General features: G+C 41.0%; 1 protein-coding gene across 3 annotated transcripts in view; it reads right to left on the reverse strand.

Annotated features, from left to right (window-relative positions):
* Window positions 1-23,136, reverse strand: part of samd12 (sterile alpha motif domain containing 12) — a 104,617-nt gene that overhangs the window by 27,158 nt on the left and 54,323 nt on the right. For 2 of the 3 annotated variants that reach the window (XM_079367750.1, XM_079367748.1), the window contains exon 5: window positions 3,349-3,385. The exons of the other annotated variant lie outside the window; for it this stretch is intronic. In XM_079367750.1, the coding sequence (XP_079223876.1) occupies window positions 3,351-3,385 (35 nt within the window). In that variant the 3' untranslated portion in view covers window positions 3,349-3,350. The remainder of the gene's footprint in view (window positions 1-3,348; window positions 3,386-23,136) is intronic. 3 annotated transcript variants of the gene reach the window in all.

The following is a 23,136-nucleotide window of genomic DNA, read 5'->3' on the forward strand; positions in this document are numbered from 1 at the left end:
TCGTGAAGTTCGGTGTACTTTCTCTTTACATTATTAGAGACTCTGACAGACTCAGCCCACAGAACAAACAAGTGAGTGATGTAAAGCGTTTACCACCTGCTACCTTGTCTGAGACTGTGGATTCTGCCTCAAACGTTCAGCAGCTATCAGCGGTTGCTATCCTTGCTCCTCTTCTTTTCATCCCCTTTTTTATCCAAATCCCCTCTAATTCTGTTTACACTTTCTCCCTTTTCCCTTCACTAAACACTCCATTTAAAAGAAAAATCGTATTTCCCGCAGCTCTTGTTTTTACCCACACTCCAACTGTTCTGTCATCATCCTATTTCCATCCCTGGGCCTCCCTCTGTTCCCCCCTCTTCTGGGGTCTGCCGTGTTTTTAAGACGAGTAGCTGGCAGGTAATTACCGTCACAGCCTACAGATCTTAATCAAGGTGTAGACATGTGATGGAGTCACAAGCCTGGGTGACCGTTTAAGGATCACTTACGGCACACTTCACTGCAGTATCAAGTGCGTGTACATGCGAGATTATTTACACACATTTGCTTGTGCAGTCTTTTACCCCCCCCACACACACGCGAACATGCACCCTGCTCCAAACCGCAATTACAGAAGAAGCCACTTCAGGCAATTTGGAAACCAGCACGATAAACCGAGGTGTTTACATCATCAAAATAAGTGCGCTGCACTCGAGAGGAGAAAAGAGGACAGGAAATTAGTGCCGTTCTTCACATGTCAAGATTAAGGAGCGCTGACTTGAGTAAACCCCGTCTTTTCATGTGAAACTGATGGAGCCTTTCTCCAGGTTTACTCACGGCGTTATCGCGTGTAAACAAGTGAAGTGGAGGAACACTCACACACTGTCGACTGAGGAGCAAGCAGCAGGGTGGAGTTTGTTTTACATCACAGCTCAGCAAAGAAGAGGGTAAAAGGAGGACGCTAATTAGCAACTTGTTCTCTGCGCAGCAGTGTGGAAAGCTAGAGCGGGAACAGTGAGGATTATTGTATGCGGAGCTGTACATCACCTGAGAGTCACTATGAACACTGACAAAGTTAGCAGGGCATGTAAAATGTTTTCTGTTTGCAAAGTCATTAAATGGAACACAGTTTGTTTTTATTCTATTCTTGTCAGAGATAAAAAAGGAAGTTAACTGTGGAAATGCAAAAGGAGTAACTAAAGAATAATATGTAATATATTCATACAAAGTGATTCATGTTCAGTCTTAACCTTGAAATATTCCACTCACAACACAGTCCCTCCACAAAGATTAACCGGAGCGTTTGGATGACATCACATTTCTGCTTTTAGAAGATCTTTGAACATCTGTCGTTCTAAAACAACCAAAGCATTCAAAAGCCTAAAAGTACAGAAAGGTGAGACGGGCAGACAGTTTTGATGATCATTTTTTCAAAGTATTTATATATTATTCCTGTACTTAAAAAGGCTGCTTCCAGCTGCTGAGCTTGAAACAAAAGAGTGTAAATATTGGGCAAAAATTCACGATAGGAACCTTTCACACGTCTCGAGATAATTCCTTGCATTTTCTTGTACGTTTGTGATATTATCTGCGTTTATTAGTTAAGTATTCAAAATCCACCACTCGGGAACTCTAAAACAAAACGGTAACAAAAGATGAGGTCGAGGGTTGTGGGGTATCATGGCAGTGATTATCTCAGCAATTCTACACACTATACCTTTAAGAAATATTAAAATATAATACGCGACTTTTAATCTAATCTAGTCTAATAACATTTCTTTAAACACAAACTTTTTAAAACGCTCTATGACCCTGGTCAAAACAAACAGCCCGCTGAGACTCCTCATATGTCTCTTTTCTCGGCTGTAAACATTTAGATGTAGTTGATGACCTCAGGAGACAAACAGACTCAGTGCAGCTGCCATGTTAAGAGTCATAGAGGCTCTCAGCCTAAGTACATTTATTCCCCAGGAGGAGGTGAGCTGATGTGGCATGACAGCGACATCCTGTACGCTCTACGGGGAATAAGCCGGTAAAAACGAGATGCCACTATGATTAATAACCATAAAAATATATGCACACATTCGACTTGAGGTGGCAACAATATGGACGCTGTGAAGCGAACAATGACAAAGTTGAGCAATTTCTGCTCCGGAGGTGCAGCCATGCAAATCGTACAGTGGCAAATGGCTATAAAATGTAATTTTCAGCGGGAGAATTCAGTATGCAGGTATTTCGAGAGTCCCAGGATTCATGCAGATTTACAAGCTGATTCAGAAATGTGCATAACTGAGGCAGATTTACCATATGTGCATGTATTTGCAGGTCTCAGAGTGCGCATTTTTTGACTGCTTCACTATTTCCCATCAGGTTGTGTGCTGTCAGGCAATGTTGTACAGCAAGGAACCATTCGATAAATCAGAAGGAATAGTGTGTGTGTGTATGTGTGTGTCTGCAGCATGGCGGACAGCCACCGCTCCTCTCCCAGGAGCAAGTTCACTTTAATTGAAGCTCAGCTGAAACACAAGCCGGGGCAGTACAGTAGCACACACACACACACACACACACACACACACACACACACACACACACACACACACACACACACACACACACACACACACACACACACACACACACACACACACACACACACACACACACACACACACACACACACACACACACACACACACACACACACACACACACACACACACACACACACACACACACACACAAACAAAACACCGTTATCTCAAGCATCTCTGCCTCACATAGAAATGGAATTAGACTGACAGCCAGGGGCCTGTAGAGCTACACAAACACAAAAGGATGCAAACACACACTACACTCCCAGAAAGCACACTCTAAATTTGTTACTCTGTGTTTCAAACTAAAATGCACACAAAAAGCCGAACCAACACACACACTCTGAAGCAGCGTGACAGAGCAGCTGTGGTTCCCCATCAACCGAGAAATCTCATATTGGTCGGCTTTCATATTGGCCTGAGATACTGCAAGGGGGAGAAAGACAGAGCGGGCTAGAGAGGAGGAGAGGATGGAAGATGGGAGGATCAATGGGAGAAGAGTGAGTGATGAGAGGAGGAGAGGAGAGCAGAAATGAAGGTGAGCATTTAAAAAAAAAGGTGTTTGGAAGAAGAAAAAAAAAAGGAGGCACGTCGATGAAGGTAGAGATAGATAAGGGAGCAGCAGAGGCTGGGCGTGTGGACATAAAAGAGTTACATTCTGTGGTTTTTACTCTTATATCATGTTCAAACTGGATAAGGGCTGTAGGTAGAGTTTGTACTCTATGAAAGCATGGCACGATAGTTTTATATAAACAATGAATAATTGAATAAACAAACCTACCCTCAGAATAAATCGTCTATCTTTGTCCTGGCAGGATCTCGGAAAAAAAAAAAAAAAAGATTTATCAATCAGCTCCTTGTTAAAGAGTGTTCTGCCCAAAACATGAGCAAAGTTGCCAAACTATGCAGCTAAATAAACACACATCCATAAAAAAGACAAAGACAGCAGTGAGCAGTCATTGTGAAACTGACAAAACAGTATTAAAAACAAAAAGGAAAACTGATTAATGGAGATGACGGGATTAAAAATTAAAGAACAGTAAAAAGAGAACTCTTGAGCGTACAGAATATTGAGTGGTTGACTGCTGTGGTTACTTATGTACAGAGGCTACAGTCCTCAAAGTGGGTGTCCCAGGTTTGAATCCGACATGTGGCCCCATTGCCATTCGCCCCTCTCTCTCTCTCTCTCTCTTGCTCGCTCTCTCTCTGAGATTTCAGACGCTATCCTTTGTCCTGTCTCTCTAATAAACGCTCAAAAATCCCCAAAATAAATCTTTGATATTAACCAACCAGAAATGAATGCCCCCATTGACCAACAAAAACTTAGTCCAAAGTCAATGGTCGTTGATTTTTTTTTTTTCCCCCAAGCTTCAAACTCTGGTGTAATAAATTCAATGTGATGTTTTAATTGTGAACAAGGGATGGCAGATGTAAACAAGTTCTGGTGTAATACATGAAAAGGCAACATTGATGTTTAATATTCTACTACATGGTCCCTTTTCAAATAAAAGTAAAAATAAATAAATAAATAAAAAAAATACTCCAATGCCGAAGTGTAAAAAGACAGTAGAAAGCATTCTGTTTCTGAATTGGCAGCAGGTGTGTTGTAACTGTTTGCCATGGAGGTAAAAGGGCCCGTCTCAGTTCCCCCTCTTTGCCTGTTCTGGGTTGACCGAAAGTTTGGTTGAGACTACATATTGAACATGGCGACCGCTTGGGCTGCAAAATACGCCTTGAGTAACCAATGGGTGCCATCAATGAGGTAGCCTTGTGGCTAGAGTGCCCCATGTACAGTGGTTGGGATCCTCCAGGTGGGTGGCCCGGGTTTGAGTCATTCCCCACTGTTCTCTCCCCATATTCAGACACTATCCACTGTCTTGTATTTTAAATAAAGCATAAAAAGCCCCCACCCGAAAAAAAACTAACTAAGAAAAAACATAAAAAACAGGGAAGACTCTGACGTTTTGATTGTTTTGTTTTTAAATCACATTAACTTGTTAAAAATTAGATGAGTTAAAGTTGTTACTTTCGTTCATAATCATGTGCTTTTATTTCATAAAGAACATTGTAGATGAGAGTTTTCTTTTCCTGTGCAGTAAATGTTCCCTTTGTTTTCTTTGAACGGAGCCCACTTAGTTGTTCTGCGAAGTTAATATCCATATCTTGAGTTTCAGTTTCACAAGGTTTAGCAGTGTGGGCAGTTTCTGGCACACCAGCTCCAGTTGATTTGGAATGCCTTTTGATTTCACACTACCAACCACAATACAAAGAAGCATTGAGCTATTAATTATTAATTAGCCTCCAAACCCTCTGGCGTTTCCCTTGTTTCACACCATGATCTGAGCCTCTGCAAGCCAAGTTCACATGGTATCAAGGGGTAACACTCCGCTGGTGTGTTTCATCACCCTACTCAACAGATTTATAAAAATTCACATTGTTCGCTAATGCATTCCCACCATTAAGCTCTGCATAATGAGCAGCAGGACCCTGTTTAGCATGCAGTAAACACCTGCTTGGCCCCAAATCATATTTTACTCTTTCTCACAGTCAGCAACTCTTCCAGCGGATGGTGTGTAGGAGTTGTGGTGTTGAGTACAGGAGGGGGGGCAAGAGGTGCTATTTGTATTCTGCTAATCCTGCAGTACAGTGCTGCAGAGGGTAATGGGGGTTAACAGGACTTTCACTTAAACACACGCTGAGCTCCCGGCTCTCACTGAGTTTCTTAAGAGGCCAGAGGAAGGTACGCCTCCAGGTACAAAACCCCTTTATCGACCTATTCACCCGGGAATGCCTGGGCTCTCTGATGGGATTATGAAGGTGGTGTTTGGTGGGCAGAGTCAGGGGGATGCATAGTAGGGATTTCAGAGGATAGTGAGGGAAGTTGCAGCCACCGAAAGGACACCTCTGGTCATGTTAAGCTGTATTATAGTGTTAAGAGTGTGTGCAGGTTACCTCTGTTCAAGACACAATAAGATACACTTTACACAAATGCAACCTGGGGAACTGAAGGGAGGCAACTCCTTGCCTTCAGATTAAAGAAGGTTGTTGAATTTTTGTTGACTCCAGAAGTCTTCTTTCCAATAATTTATATAATTTGGTGGTGTACAAAACTCCACTAAACTGGGAAATTCATTAATTTGTTGTTAATATTTGACTTAATCCATTTTGAAAACCCTTTTGGATGAAGGACCTTTTATGTAACATGAATCATTGTGGTATTGCTTTAATCAATGAAGGATCTGACTGCGTCTTCAAGCTCTACCCACGTGTGCTCCTTTGTGGTTCCATTTCGATTCATTTACTCCATTCACACTTGGTGGTATACATCAATTAGTCACCTATCCACCCATCCATTCTCTATATTGACAATGCTGTCCGTAGCTGCAGTGACCGATAGAATTTACCAGCACTGGGCAACAATCATGTCAGGCTATGGGCCAGTCACAAGCTTATATTAATGCAGAGAGTAGGGTGAAGAATTCCTTCATATATTGCATTTAATAAAGGAAATGCATTATTTTTGGTGTAAAATATGGGCACACTATTTATTCAAAGAAATCTCTACACTACATCTACATTTGTAAATTATTCATAAAGAATGTATAGGACATCCTCCCTCTAAATCATATATTAGTCTTACATTTGCACATCATGCAGTGGCTTTACATCACAAATTCAGTCAGAAGGAAAGGATTTGACCTAAGGCTTGTAGTGCAGTCATGAGACCAAAACAGGGAATATTATAAGGGATGTAGTTCCAGTCCTAGCACTTCTGCCATCGTCCTGAAGTCAATATTATTTTTTAGACAGTAAGTATTTCAGTTTTAAATGACGTGGGGATTATTTTGGTCTCTGTACAGTGGCTATGATTGGGGGACTGTGTGATATCATTGTACTGTCCATTTTTAACGACTTCTCAGAACAAGTGGAAATAGAAGACATGGACAAAGTCATATGTAGTTGCGCTAGATGTAGTTGAGCTAACAGTAGCCATGTTTTACACTTTACATGACTGAACTTTAGGTTAGGTTGTACAATAAATGTCTTCTTACCAATAACCTTTGAGCCTTAAGGTACTTTTTGTGGTCATTTAAATGGATCTCATTAGGATAAAAAGACAGAAGACTAAACCCTTCATAGGAAGAAGAAAAAACAGGTCCTTTCTCTGCTGATGCCCGCTGGCAGTTTTATTGCTCTGACCATGAACTAGGCTACATATCCTCAAGGAACCTCAGAGGTGAATATGAGAGAACAGTGGACCAAGACTCTTTAATATAACATGTGATGTGTGGACACTCATTAAAATGAGAGCAGTGTCAAAAGAGGATGGTAATTGATATGACTCATGGTAGAAAGGGCTGTTTTCAAAGCATTAGATTGGCTTCAAAGAGGGATATATTTAGCAAAAAGGTTCAAAGAGAAGGGCCCATAAACAAAATGTTATCAAGAAAAACTTGATATAGCCTAGAAAAAGCCTCTCCTCCCCCCAAAAAGTTTATCTTAGAAGCAAAGAGTGCCCTACTAAGTTGTAAAAAAGAAGATGTGTATGTCATGGTATTTACAGGCTGGACTCCCCATATGGAGCATTTCATTCCCACTTAATGCCAGCAAGAATGCTGACTCTAACTTTATAGAGCAGGTTATCTCCCCAGGGCTTCATGAGCCTGCTTCATCTTCCTCCAGCTGTGTTTTGGTAAAAACCCTTAAGGTGCATGAAAAGACCTGTTCATCATGTTTCCTGAAAAGAATTTCTGAAAACATCCCCAGGTAATTATTTTGTGAGAGATATAGTTGTAGTTAGTCATCGAACAATGTCACCCTCAAAGTCGGGATGTTGTTCTGGATATCAGTACTGCTGTGATCATCTATTTCTTTATCACAGTAGGCCTATACTGTATACAGTATAGTTCATTGACTTGGAGAATTTGTACTGATCTGAAGTCTACTTTTGTCTGATATAGTTTCCATTGCAATTGTCATTCTGCCCGGTATGAAGAGTTCTTTGACACGTTTAGCTTGAAATAAAAATCTGTAAAAATAATGATTTTTAAAATTTAAAGGCACAATTACCAAGGTTGTCAGCATTGACTAGTTAATTCCTTATTTTTTTAACATGGCATGGTGCTTGCACACAAGAACTTTTAAACCAGTGGTACTGAACTGGTGGGTTGGGACCCAAAAGTGGGTTGCAGAGACGTTTTCAGTGGGTTTAAAAAAGTGCATTTAAAACGTGCTCGTTTTAGTCTGTGCCATGTTTTGGACTTTTATGGTTCAAACCTCCACTTTAAAACTAAATAATAAAATTGGTCGAAAAATATCAGAACTTTGGGTCGCTAATTATCATCAACGAGTTGGGGGTGAGTTCTGAGACAAGACCAGTAAAGAACCACTGTTTTATACCATATTTTTTGACTGGATTGTAAGTGTTAAGTCCATGGTTGGACAGGCCCAAATTGTACTTCTGCTAATGGACCCAAGTGTGTTGGTATTGAAAAAACCTTCTCTATGCTTATGGAGGCATCATGAAAGCTTCAGAGGAAAGTTATCCTTCTTGTATTTCGGTCTTTTGACTCTCAAAAGGTCAGCCAGAGCCTTTTCAGATATTTCGTTTCTCAATGCAAAGACAACAAGACAGCCGTTTGTCACGACTTTTTCTCATTCAACCCACATACGAGCTGTCCTCTTCGACCGCACCCCTCATAAGGTCACAAATGAGCCTTTCAAGTGATGGTGTGAAAGTAAAGGTCAACTTTTCAAAACCACACCCTCCACCTCAGACAAGAAGAAGACAGTCATATTTTATGTTTTCTCTCCTGGACTCTGGAGAGTCAACAGATTCTTACGGCGTTTGCCCGCTCTGCCCGGCTCCATGGCTCTGTCTTTTCAATAAGTCAGTGCTAATGCCTTTTTTGGTACTTTTATATAAAATCAGGTTCTGGGCTGGTACACGCATCCACAGAAATAGCAAGGGATCGGCGCTCAATATCTCTGTCAGATAGTATTGTAATTGTGTGGGGCTAAGGTGGCAGGAGCAGAGCGCCTTGGTTTGGATATTGCCTGGTTAGATTTCCCTTGAGCCTGATGCTATGTAAGTAGTCTCTCTTGGTCTCTCTCTCTGTCTCTCTCACACACACACACACACACACATCTGTGTGTCACCTCTCTGCTCATCTGTCTCTCTGAAAATATCCTGCTGTCTCACCTCCTGCATTGTGGCTGAAAAGCAATAATTCAAATGCGTTTATGCATCTACTTTTGAGGACGCATTCAACAACAGAAAACATTTTAAGCTGTTCGTGCACGAAGACATACTTTTTTATACTTAAGTAACAAAAGAGAGAGAAGCAACATGTTCTGTATCGGCTATGGCAGAGTCGTCGTCTCTCAACCAGATAGTTGAGGGTGCGATACCCAGCTCCTGCAAGATGTGTCAAGACACCTAACTTGCTCCCCCTGCTGCGTCAGGGGCGTATGAATGTAAATGGGATAAGACTGTGATTACATTGCACTTCTTTGCCTCGTCATGGCTGTCATTATTAGTTCAGTCATAAGAGGTTGCTTATCAGAAAAATGTAACCAATGATCCATTTAGTCGTGTTTTTTTTTTTTAATAATGAGGGCACTCTTGCATAACAGATATCAGATAAATACCCTCTTATTACAGTTGTGTAATGACAGGGCAGATTTAACAACTGAATTAGACCCAATGGGAACATGAAACAGCAAGAGGAGGAAACACAGCAGTGGGAGAAATCAGCTAAGAGTATGGTTAAAAAGAGTATAATTTTCAATGTGTCAAAGTTGTAAGGCAGGCAGCAGCAATTTGGTTCAGGAATAATAATGTCAACACTGTAACCCTTTAATCATTACCATCCCCTCTCAATGTCTTTTTTTGGTCCCTTTTCTCTGTCTCCCTTCCTCGCTCCCTGCCTGCCTGTTCATTTACACTTGGCTGGAAACCGAACGGCAGGGCCTTAATTCTGTGGAGAGACACTGGGCCATTTTAGGAAATAGGATTAAGGGGGAAAAAGTTCAAAAGTACAGCAGAGGAGTAAGACAGCAAGTGACAGCGAGCGGCGGAAAGCACAGCAAGGAGGGATTATGAAAAAGAGATGGAATGTGTGGGAAGAAGTCTGACACGTCATCTCATGTTCTTCTGCAAGGGTTGAAAAACATTGTGCAAAGATGGGAGAGTCAAACAGATTGGCTTTAAGTGCCTGCTCTGTGTACTGTCCAGGCTGTAAATAGGGAGGTGATGAATAAGTCAGCGAGGTTGGCCCCTAGTCAGAATTAAAGTATGCAGCCGCATGCTTTTATTCTGACGGTGGTTTGAAAAGGTCACTTGTTGATGGACCTCAGCCGACAAAGGGGCTAATTTACAAAGCGCTGCCAGTAAAGGAAATCTAGCTAATGCATCTTTACAGCGACTATAAAAGGTTGTGGATGTTGCACATTTGGTCTTTGCACAAAGAGCATATGTGTGTGTGTGTGTGTGTGTGTTTGTGTTTGTGGATGTATTAATGATGATCTTCCTTCATAAAAATGGTCCATTGTGATGAACTTTGAAGTATCTATCTGACATTTCCCCCCGAGTTCCCATGTGACGGTAAACAACGATGGATTGCATCCACAGAGCTGAACAAAATAACAGCTGATGACCGTCATCTTTCTTGTTGAGCATCGAAATAAATGTTTGGGTTATTTTTCACAGTTTTGTGTTCCCTTTCTCGAGAAGGGCATGGGAAGTTTGGCCTAACTCCTCAACAAGTCTTTGATTGATACTATATAAACATTGAAAGTGAGCTGATTTTGTGAAATGCGGGGAACTTCAAAGAAGCAGCTATTTTCTGTCTGTGAGGGATGAGTTTACTGATTGTTTTCACTCATGAACGAGGGGTTTTCCTCTACTGTCCTCCAGTACTTCAAAAAAAAAAAAAAAAAAAAAAAGGAAAGAAACTTATACTTCATATTAGTTCTTTATTCCAGGCTTAAAACACATGTGGGCAAACAAGTTAGGATGAATGAACAATGGAATTTTAGCTAAGCCTTGTCAGTGAGGTGAGGTCCTGAGTTCCTCTGATAATGGCTATTTTGCAGGATGCATAGTCCATAATTATTAGAAAACAGTATATATGAAATTTAACTGCATTCAAATTCAACAAACCATCTTGTGCAAATTTGAGTAGATTCTCTTTAGCACGTACATTAGCACCATGATAAAATCTCATGCAGCTGCTGGCAGGAACTCACACTGCACCTTCTAATTTTGAGTAACAATAAACCTTCCAGTAAGTTTCACCTTTTAATAACCTGGCAAATTATGACTGAGAGAGTCATAACCAGCTCCTCATTCCACTGCTTTAATTACAACAGCCTGGCTTTTTCATCTTCAGTTACAAACTCCTAGAGGACACGCGCATCAGGGGCGAAAATAAAGCCGATGCCTAGATGGGACTCAGCTGGTTGAAAGTGTCTAAGAATAGCAGCAGTGACGTGAAATATGGTGGATTGTCGGGCCCCTGTTTACCAGATGTGAATGTCATTAAATCTACTGCCTTCTGTCAGGAACATAAAATTCACGAGGAAATCTCCAAAGAAGAAGCAGCTCCATCACAAACCAGAGGCAATGTGCTGATTTAAATCCTGCAATGTCTCCATTTAGCATTGTATAAGACCCATAAAACTTATCTCTGTGAAATTTTACATGTAAATGAGATTTATCTTTCCCCAGTTGAAGAAAGTTTGCTAATCCTTTGAAAGTGTCAAAGATACTGCCATTTTTCTCTTTTGAAACTTCTTAGGGCTCCGAGAGTGTTTTTAATTTAATCCAATCCAACTTTATTTGTTAAGTACTTTAAAGCAACCACTGTTGAACAAAGTGCTGTACAGAAGAAGAAATAAAATACATAACAGCTCGCATGAGATAAAAAACTACATATGAAATACAGAAATGTAATAAAAGACATAAAACATGAGTCAAATTAAAAGACATGCAATAAAAGCAATCAAATAAATAAATAAAGTTGACGTCTTACTTGGTGTTAAAGGCCAAGGAAAAGAAATGGGTCTTAACAGGAGATTTAAAAACAGAAAGAGAATATGACTGTTCAAGGTCTTAAAGCAGATCATTCCATCAGCAAACGCACGGCCCCTTCTGAGTGTCCGCTTTGTTTTAGGCACCCTCGGGAGCAGCTGATCAGCTGATCTGAGAGATTGGGTGCCAGATGCCCAGTCTTGCCCAGTGAGACTAATGTATCAACTGCAGAAACAATTGGTAAAATATATTTGCCCTCTCCATGGCTCAGCTGGTGAATCAACTGGTAGGTCCACCAATCTGAAAATCAGCGTTTCAAAGCCGAAGAGTAACATGATCACTTCTGGTGCTGCAATAGCTCAAGTCTGTGGGGACTTTGGGAGGGGGAGGTTGGGAAGCAGAGGGTTTGCCGGTTCAAGTCCCCGATGCTGACCATGTACAGGACTTGAAGTGGTGAAACTCCAACTGCTTGGGGCTCCATCCCTTTGGATGCCCCTCACTCTGATGTAGACAGTTAACCATTAAATCAACCAGCCTTCAAGCTGGTTCAGAAGCATGAAAAATAAGGGGAAATGATTCAGGGTATTACTGTTTTGCATTTATTGAAATATTTGTGGTTTCTGTAAACTAATTCTAAGTTGGTGATTGATGATTTAAATTGTTGCCCCCACTCTGAGAGACTTGATATCACAGCATGGATTAGACACTGAGGGAAACCAGGCCACTGATCCAAGATTATCATCCTTATTCTGGGAAACTCTGCATATTCCCGCAGGTGCTCAGTCCAAATGACTATGCACAGATCAACCCTATGCTCAACAGAACAAACAGTGACTCACCAACTCCTACTTGTCAGTGATCTCCGTTCAGACACGTTTACGCTGTTCATGTGTGACAAGGAAACAAGGTGCTGTTTCTGCAGGACGACCTTTAACTCCAAGAGGGTTTGCAAGCAAGATGTGGGCGTAAATCAGATGAGATTGAGCGCTAAAGTTTGTGCATAACATTTACAACCAGTGCATCTCATATCCAAATCAATATAAAACCAGCATAGTTCAATATCTTGTCAACAGATGTATTTATACCTCCAGAGCAGCAGAGAAAGAGTCAACCTGTTTTGATAATTCCTGAAGAGCTTACGGAAACCAGGAGGCCAAAAAGTGATGTGGTAACTATTGGAATAAAGCCATGATATCTGCATGGATGTTCTTCACTGTGATTATGGGTCATTTTATGATACGTACGTATTACTCTGTCATTAAACACGAATCCCAAGCTTCACATAAAAGATCAGCCAGGTTTCCACTCTGAGAACCTTTGCCAGAGATGTGGTATTGTTTTAAGGAAAATAAGTGCATTTCTTCCAAGTGGAATGGGTTTGACATTAATTCCAAAAAAGGGCTCCCACTGTTCAATTTTTATTTTTTAAAAAGTCACGCAACAAAAACCCAACAAACATAGGGACTATTCGTGGAACAAAGTAGAGAATTTATCTGATGACTTATTGAAAACAATAAAAAAAACCTGTGGAATATTAAAAGAAATCTTCTATAGAGCAACACATTAGAGATCAATGCAGGAATGCTGTGTCTGTTCACATTTAAAATATTTTCCCAAATGTTAATGGCCACTGACACTAGAGCTCAAGGAACTTTTTAGTGGAATACTTCTTGGACTTTAAACTCCCTTGGTTATTTTGGTGGAAATGCAGCTTTAGTTAGAATATCCTTAAAAGCCTCATTTTCCCCTGGGAGCTGTTTAAGTAGCGATCTATTATCTGTGTGTCAGAGCCAAAGTGACTGTGTTAGAGTTAAAGGCAATCAAAAGTGAACTAGTTCCAAGTCTCGGTGGTAATGGCCAAATAAAACTCTGAAGCAAAAACAGGAGTTCTTGTGAATGTTTTCAGGCTCTTGGGTGGAATCCCACTGATGAAAAAGAAGGTAAAAAGAGAGCAAGCGTTGGCCTTATATTTCACATGATGATTTAATGTGTGAATAATGAAAAAGAATACGTCCTTCATAAATATCTGCTGGATAGATTCGGTGTCATGTGCCCCAAGTGTGCACTGTGTCATGTTATAGCCGTGCCAGGGTAGTAAATGAGTGGCATAGCGGAGCACGGCCCGCCTGCGTGCCTCATTCTATTTCTTATGGTTTCTCTGCACCCATTTTATAGCAGCAGCACTTAAAACACTGATGTGCTATAATTCTGAACTATCTGCAGCCAAAAGCTGTAACATAGATTGTCAAAAAAGGTGGAAAAATGGGTAATGGAGGGAAAAGTGTAAGGAGGGAAGGTTAAGAAATATAAGTTAAGAAAAATGAAGAAAGTGACAAAGATGGATTTGTGAATGCGTGTGTGAGTGTGTGCATGCAGACGTGTGTTGTACACTTGTTTAACATCCAAATGCCTTTGTTATGAGTCATCGCCTGAGGCGGAACAAATTACTGTAGATGGAACTATTAGTGAAACATCGAGGGCGAAAGGAGGAATTCAAATTAAAGTGTTGCTGGCGAGCCACTTACTTTCCCTCCATCCGCATAATTATAGTCGGGACACCAAGCATTGTGTGCACGTTTTTTTTTTTTTTATGGATTTGAGTGTGCGTGTACATCCGACCGACTATCAGAGGTCACAGAGGTTTCCTTTGATTCCCCAAGGTTATAAACACCAACCATGTTTCCCCCTGTAATCAGCACACACAACAAGCTGTTTTAATTACCGAGGGATGTGTTTGTGACGGATGAGCAAAGCACGGGAGCTGCTACGTCTACACAAGCCAGGATTTACTGTTTACTGCCTCGCACGCACACACACACACACACACACACACACACACACACACACACACACACACACACACACACACACACACACACACACACACACACACACACACACACACACACACACACACACACACACACACACACACACACACACACACACACACACGAAGATTCAGAGCAACATAACTAAAAGCAGTGACCGGATTGTAGTTGGAAATTACAACTGTACTAAAAGTGTCACATGTGGCTGTATTGCGAGGTGGTGGCTCATTTAAGAGTCACTGGTTATATGAGAGTGACTGTGTTCCACTGTTGCTGGGTGTTCACAGGTCTGCAGTGTGTTCGTGCATGGGCGGGGAACTTTCAATCAACTGATTTTCTTTCCTCGTTTCTGCAGCCAAATTGACCAGCCCTTATCTGGGTGCCCTTTAAAAGGATGACTTAAGCCAAACTCAATCTGCAAAAATGTGTGACATTGTGAAATGGAATACAATGCAAACACATACATTTTCTCTAAGGAATGATATCTATAGCTTTGGATTTATCTGCCTGCTCTATCAGTTGGGAATCTAAAGAATAATGCATTAACACGTTGGAGGGATGCATTCAGTCCATATAAATTCAAAAATAAGCATACTGTTCATAATCCTTCCTCCATATTGTACATGTAATCCTTTATTTAAGAAAGCAAACATGCACATACATGATCAGTTAAAGTGCAGCGTGTGCAGTGCAGGCCCAGAGAGGTGGAAATAACCCAAGAGAGGTGGAAAAAGAGGAGTACACTCTATATCAATACTATTCACTGCAAGGATAATATATTATTCCTTGCTTCCGCTGAACTGACACGTTTATGGCTCACTGGTTTGACAACTAGAGCCAATCACTCCGATGGAAATGTTTTGATTGACAGCAATGGATTGGTGCATCCTGAGGCTGTTGGCTCTGCTGACTGTGGGATGACTAATGTTTTGGGTTGTCCAAATTTTGCTTGGCAATTTTTGAGGACTTGCCCTCATCCTCTGTTTTATTTCAATATAAAATGAAAAGGTTTGGGGTTTTGGATGTTTCTTTGGCAGTTGTGGAAGGTTAGATGGTCAGTTGCCAGTAGATTAAAAACACTCACAATATATGAGTTCTGCATTTGCTATTTTGCTTCAGTAGTATAGCATTATAAGCAAAGTTTACTAAAAGAATGAAATGTAAAATTGTGTCATGTATCTTTAAAGACAATTAATGTCTGATCTAGAAAATATGATGCAGAAGATCTGTCGTCTAGCCTATTAGTCACATTCATGTGACTACTGTAGCAGTACATGTAGAGTACTTCTCCTGGCCTACCACAGCCCTCTGGAGTGTTTGTTACCATATGTGCATGTCATCATTCAGCTTAACTCTGATGTGCTATAACCATGTTCATGTTTTTATTTTCAGAATGTGCTATATGTCACGCTTTCATGTCATGCCAGAGTTATGTGCGATGCCATATGTGTGGCTCCTGTGAAACTAATTTCCACATGAGAGATAGCACACCAACAACCAGCTGCTATTTAGCAATGGCATGCCTGTCTGAAAAATACCACGGGAAAGGTTCATCAGTCGTGGAGTAAACTCCATTATTTACCGTTTCCTAATATACAGGAATGCAGCCGCAGGTATGAGCCGAGTGAGACAATAAATCAAGGAGTCAGCCAGCAGTGGGGAACTCTGAGCGTCCCTCATTAGCTGCAGCAGTGTGAGCGGCTGGCAGACCGCTGCTGCGTCATGGCCAGGCCATCCTGGGGTCAGTTTGGAGGATAATCAAAAGCTGTAATTATATCAGGAATGTCCCTCAAGCACAGCGTCTGGCAAGGGGCGATGGATTGTGACCAGTATCAGACACAGAACACGGCAGAGTTACACAGAGAGATGATGAGAAAGAAGGTAAAAATGGAAGAAAGTAAACATGATAGAGGAAAACAATTCTTCAGCTGCAGTTTGAGAAAAACTCTGCTCTTGTGCAAAATGAAACAGCAGTGTGGGTGGAACACAACGACAAAAGTGGAGCGACAATGCATGTGACACTGACATGTAAATAGATAAAACAGGCACAAAGTAGAACAGAAAAGAATCTCAAGAGAAGAAAGGAGAGACAAGGAGAGCAGCTTGGCATTTGTGGCTGGTGTATGAAAGAGAGGGTGGGGGCGGAGTGGGGTGGAGGGGGATCAATCATGTGGAATAGCAAAAAGACCTTTCAACAAACTGGCTTTAATCTCTTGACAATGCAACAAACTGGTCCTGATGTGAAACTTCTTCCTGAGGAGCAAGGGGCCCCTGCCTCTAATAACTCCCCTCTGTGAACAAGCTAAATCTTTCATGGAGGGCAAGTTCAGCCCGAAAACTGCTCTCCTGTTAGCACGCACATATTAGCATGGAAACCTACCTGCTCTGAGATTTACTGACAGAAGAGATGTGTGAACAAGTGATTTCAGATATGATTCTAAACTTCCAGCGCATACTTACCACCTATACATTTTTAGCAACGACCTATAAAAGTGCAAAAGCCTTTAAGTGTCATCAACACAATGAAAAATGCAAAGAATTACATCAGTAGCTATTTTAAAAAGCCATCATTCTGGCTATCTTTGCCTTGAAATGTGTGTTAAGTAATTAAAAAAAAAGAAAAAAAGCCTTTGGCGGTCTGGTTGTTGTGGATAAAAAGCAGAGGTCAGTTACCATTAATTCTGTTTTAAGTCAAAAGCTTAAACCAGCATCATCTAAGCTCAGTATCAAAGGGCTGTTGAATGCTAATTAACTGCAACATCTTCCTGTCAAGCACTTTCTGCTAGCTAACGATCTCAAGGCCATTGAATGTAATATTGCTGCCACTTCAGGGCCTCCGATAAATTCCAAGCTGAAGTCTGACAGAGATGCTAACAAGCTCAACGATCAATCAATCAATCTTTATTTGTATAGCGTCAATTCATAACAGGCGCTATCTCGAGACACTTTACAAAAAAGCAGGTAAAGGACCTTACTGTTTGTCTGTTAACATTAACGAAAGAGCAGGTAACAAGACCATGCTCATTGTTATGTTTACAAAAAGCAGGTAAAGGACCTTACTTATGGCTATATTACAAGAGCCCAGCTTAATCCGTCATAGCGTGGCAAGAAAAAAAATCTTCAGCAGACCCGGGCTCATGACGGAACAGCCATCTGCTAAACTGTGCTGGGCTTGAAATGGGATGGGGGAGATGGGACAAGATGCAGAAAGAAGAGTAGGATAGGATAGGTTTGGGGGGCGATGGCGATTGCCCAAGAACAGCGAAGACAAGGAGAAACGATGTTTCACTTAGTACAGCGAAATGTCCTCAAACTGTCCAATCACTGGTTGTGGTTTAAGCTGATATCACAAGATGACTCAACGGACTCAACATAACATTGAGATAAACTTTGAACTACTACAGGTTAGGTCCAGTAAGCTAGAAGTCCATTTTTGAGATTCTTATTTTAATATCTCATTCATGTTATTTTTAAGATAATGTCAGGCCTGCCAGTATCTCCAGCTGTTCTTTTAGACTTTCAGCTAAATGCTGATGTTGTTATTCAAAGAGCCTGGAGAATGGGCAAGATTTATATTCTGTTGAAATTCATGTCTGTAGGAAAATTGACCGACCAACCAACTATGTATGAGAGAAACAAAAACCTCAAGACAGCTGTTTGACTCACACGGCGAGCCTAGTGGCAACTGATGTAACTTCACAAATAACCTGAAATGACATTTATATTATCAGATTTTTTTTTTTTTATTGAGTCCAATAACATTTGAAAAATCCTGCTGTGTGCAGGAAGGAAACGGGAAGTCACCAAGCATAACCACAGGAAATCTTAAATGTCCGTCCAGTCATCCGTTAGAAACCTCTCTAATGCAGAAGAAGAGTAAGCCTCCAAGGCTTTATTTTTTTTGCTTACACATCCAGTGAGCAACTTTCATATGAGAGCATTTGGCAACATCTTTGAACACAGATTTAAGCTTTGATATAATTCTATGGACGAATGTGAACATTATGACTGTATAGTTTGAGCCATGTCCTATCTGTTAACATAGAGAACGTGGGGTCTATGAGTTATGCTGCAGCCAGCCAGCAGGGGAAGCAGGGGACGTTTTTGGCTTCATTCCCAGACAGCTGTTTCTCTGTCCATCTTAATTTACAGTCCATATTATGTGTGCAGGGAAGGGATGGAAGCTGTATTTGGTTACAGATAAATACTTTTTTTCTTTACTTTTAACATTATATACCACTGTGGGGGTTTTAGTGTCCACATAAAATGTTGTTCATGAGTCATCCAAGACATAGTGTTATTTCTCTGTCATGTTTAATTGCTTTCATCATGACCAAACACACATCGTGCACAGTTCTGTGTAATGTGCAGGAACGAGTACCTGCGCTGAGGGTGTGCTTTCCGCTAACAAGCACTGCTTTTCCAGAACTTTTCACCAGTTGTAAAAAAGAAAGAAGGAAAAAAACTTTAAAAACTTTTTACTTCAGTTTTCAATTTTTATGTTTTTAAGTCTCCCACTTGGCATGGAGACAAGTAGACAATAACTTTTAATTACTGACAGTTCAGGAGGAAAAAGAAAAGGAGAATGTGACGAGAGGGAAATAGATAAGCTGACATTTTGGCAGGCAATCAAGCATAGAAAGACTAATGGCACCAATTACGACTGATGTGAGGGTGGGTTGAGCTGTGTTTCTTATGCAAGGCTTGCTTTTGATTTTGAATATCTTTTTTTTAAATTGTGTTTAACAATGAGTCACTGCCATGTTTGCCTTTCCAGTGATTGTGAGAGCTTATAAAAATACAACCATATTCATTAGAATAGAAGTACTCCATGTTTGAAACATTATATACAGTTTGTCTTAATATTCACCCATATAAGACCAAAGCATGGAAAGCTTTTGTCCAAAACATGTACTCTATATGGCGCAAGCAAACCTTAAACTGGAGCAAATGTTAATTTGCATAAAAATAATGCTTATTTGGGTCAGAAAGTTCATTTTAAAAAAGGCACATACAGTAAGAAGAGAGCGTGGGCTGCAAAGAGGATACAGTAATTTTCCCATGTTCCCTTGATCTATTTTTAACAGCAAACCGTTGACAAATTACCCAATTCTTTCCAGACAATGTCCAATTGCAAACACCCCCTTTTTAAATAGTTTTTCAGTAATGATAATTTCAACCCAAAGTCATTAACAGCTCCCCATCAATCATGGTTGCCCCCGAATGAGAGATGTTACAATAATAATGGATGATCAGGTGTGGTGCCGCACTGTGGCTATGTACACCGCCATAAATCCTCGATACACAAACGGTGATCCCAGACTAGCATAATATACATCATTTCCTTTTATGTACCTACTCGTTGCACCCCATTTCCCTCAAAATGTCCTTGGTATCCTTTTTTTTTTTTTTACTCAGCAGCCTTCCCTCGCTCTCCTTCGTGCTCGTCTTTATGCATCTTTGAAGATGTGGATTTTCTGAGGTGATCCAATGAATAAATATTCTTTTAATGTTTGTCACTCTGGTTCTCCGGTTTAGGTGGGTGTGCCTCTCTGATGCTGTTCTGCCTATGTTAGTAACTGAAGGATCTACAGCGTGGATTTAACTCTTGGTTTAGAAACATTTTCAGTATGTCCTTTGTTCCATTACAGGGGTGATGAATTAAAACCATCATGTGGGATAAAGAAGGTCACGATGGGTGATAATAACAAGGATCATCGTGGTGCACTATTATATTGATTCTTTGGACAACAAAACAAAAATATTCTCCTGATTTGAACTCGATGGGAACAAGTACTTAACTCAATAAACACAACATTGGTTAAGGTCTTTTTAAGAGATTTAATTGTTTTCCAAAGGAAGCTGACACCAATGTATCCATAACTGAATCAAACGTATGTAAACGCTTTTAAAGTAATTAAGCTATTTTTGAAAAGTAGACTGTGAAGCTTATTTTGAGAAATGCACGAGTGAACAAGATAAGATTAACACATCTGATAATGACTTAGCTGGTAAGCTTACCACCGTCATTACCTCAAAATCACTGTCAATGTTCAGCAGGCAAAATAACTTCTTAAATGCCATTTCCCCTTATTCCATTACTCGCACGCTCAGTAAGTCTGGAGCCAGTGCTCAGGCATGTTTATGGGGTAATGGCCTGTCTCAGAGTACAGTAAGTGTCCAACAGCTATTGATCTGGTTTGGTAAGATCATGAGCGAGTGCTGGGAAGCTGAAGGCAAGTGCACGGGAGTCGAGTGTGTCCGTGCCGTCTGGGCTCCGGGATGTCCAGAGGTGGGCAGACGGCAGCAGACTGAGTGGAACCAGCCGCTCCACCAAGCCACCTATACAATGACTTTTTAATGGCTTCTCATTTCACTATAAACTAATGAATGTAGCTCTGCTTGGTGAAACCTAACCCACCGCTTCTTACTTTAAAAGGCATAAAAGAGCGATTCAGCGTTTGGGTTTCAACAACCGTCAGGGTCATTTTCGTACCACGGAGTCTGGTTTGTGATTTCACACCAATAGAGCATTTACTGAGTTCATTTGTGGAAGATCATACACTTCAAGTTAAGTTTACGTGACTGATCCAGACTCTGCAGAGACCTGCCCTTTTGTGCTGTAAGACCACATCTATACACACAATATATCGACGTCAAAGCGTTCTACAAATTTGCCTTTACAGCAGTCGCACATTACGGGGGAAAAAAACTACAGTAATTCTTCAAACCCTAGTGGACATCTGGCTGCCAAGGACTCTCCGGAGACTCTGGCCAAAGAGCAAGAACATCTCATGCAATGTCAGTGGACCTGTCAAAGCAATCTGTTTTTCTCTGCAACGGGTCAAAGGCCAGAAACGGGAGTGTACACACACAAAAAGCACATGACCCGAGTTCTGGTGCTGGGTCTCAAGCTATTCCACCTTCTTTTCTTCCTGCTTCTCTTGTTTATATTTTTTCATCATCTCTCTTTATCACCGGTACTTTCAATTCTCTTCATCATCCATTTCCTCTTTCGAATACAGGCTGTGCCCTCTTTGCCTTCATTAAGTCATATGCACGAGGTGTTCATACTCGACTGCATCCTGATTTTCCTGTCCTTGAGAGGAGAGAGGACTGGGTTTGTTGTAGTCCTGCTTCTCCCGGGATAGAAACGAGATGAAATGTACTCCGCCTAACCTTGACGTTCTTCAACTCCCTCTCTGCTCTTTTTCCCGCAGAAAAAAGAAAAAAAAAAATGGCCGACCGGCAGTCCAGTGTGAAGCGATCAGAGTGAGGCTGTAATTGGACGGCCCTGAGCGGGGAGTCTTCACTGCGTGTCAAGGAGAATTATAGCTTGGAGTTTTAAAAATAGTATTTTTGACGGGAGGTGGGGAGACTCTTTTCAATATGTTGCATTAGTTAGGCTCATTTTCTTCTCCATTCCCTCCTTTTTGACTTAGAAATACAACTGGACTCCACTTGCTGATTGAATGAATGCCACGGCAGCTATGTAGGGTGTCTGCTCTACATTCATTAGAGAGACCAATTCCAATTTAGGCCTTAATGAAAGGAGCCTTTGCTTTCACAACAGGAGATGCAATTACTCTCCGTATTTCATAACATTATTACCATCGGAGGTGTGTTGCTGCATTGTGGATGTCGACGTTAAGGCTTTGAGACCCGCACAGACCCGCAGCGTTAATGAGCAAGGTTAGAGCTCACTCTGCCATCTGAGCAGTGAAGCCATTTGCTCTGAAATTACATTTCCTTTGTGGATGTGAGCCCATATTAGCTCCTAATGCGAAGAGTCACCCCGAGGCATCCGCACTACATTCATATTCAAGGAAGGAAGGCTAGGAAGGAAACTTTGGGAGACTTTATTAAGTGCAATATTACCATACATGTTATATATCTTTATGGACAAAGGAAAAAAAGAAACGTTACACACTTTGTCAGATACAGGTATTCACTTTGTCTCATTCATAATCACATCTTTCAGGCACCAAGCCATAGACAGAGGGTCTCTGAGGGAGGAATCTCGCTGACAGGAAATTATGAAAAGGAATTAATTTGACCTTCGCTTGCAGCAAGGAAAAAAAGCGGGAGAAAGAGAGAGGAGATAGAGGGGAGGGAGTCAGGGGAGGTTTAAGAAGGAAGAGCCTCCACAGAGGGCACGATCCTGAGGAGAGAACTCGGATAATGAGAGTTCTCAGCTCTCCACGAGCGGACTGGAGCAAGACATCTGATTCAATGAAAAGCCCAGAGGAAGGACAGTAGTAGTCACCCTGAGCTCCAGAAGTCTTCAGAGAGAACGGCCTCAATAAAGACTTTGGAGTATAGATACTACTGTCATTCCTGATATCCACTTCTGCTAGCTTTGTGTGCTAATAAAAAAAAGGTCCTTTCTTTGCCAAGACTTCTGCTATGTAAACACTATCTGCTAAAGTGAGCAACAGATTAGACAGAGCGTATAAAGTTTCAACAGTTTATCCTCATAAAATTCACATTTCTGTTAAAATAGCTCTTCAGCTGCAGGATTAGTCCACATATTAGTAGTTTGGGCAAATCAAGCAATAAATCTGAATGGCAAAAATCGATGGTGTTTCAAGCAATTTGTTTGGTCAACTCTCTTCCTATTGTTATCTAGTGGTGCTGAGTTAGCATCACATTAAACATATTTTTTTTGAATAAAATCGGATATATATATATTTTTTTGCAGTTT

The sequence above is a fragment of the Symphodus melops genome (assembly GCF_947650265.1).
Source record: "Symphodus melops genome assembly, chromosome: 18".
NCBI lineage: Eukaryota > Metazoa > Chordata > Actinopteri > Labriformes > Labridae > Symphodus > Symphodus melops.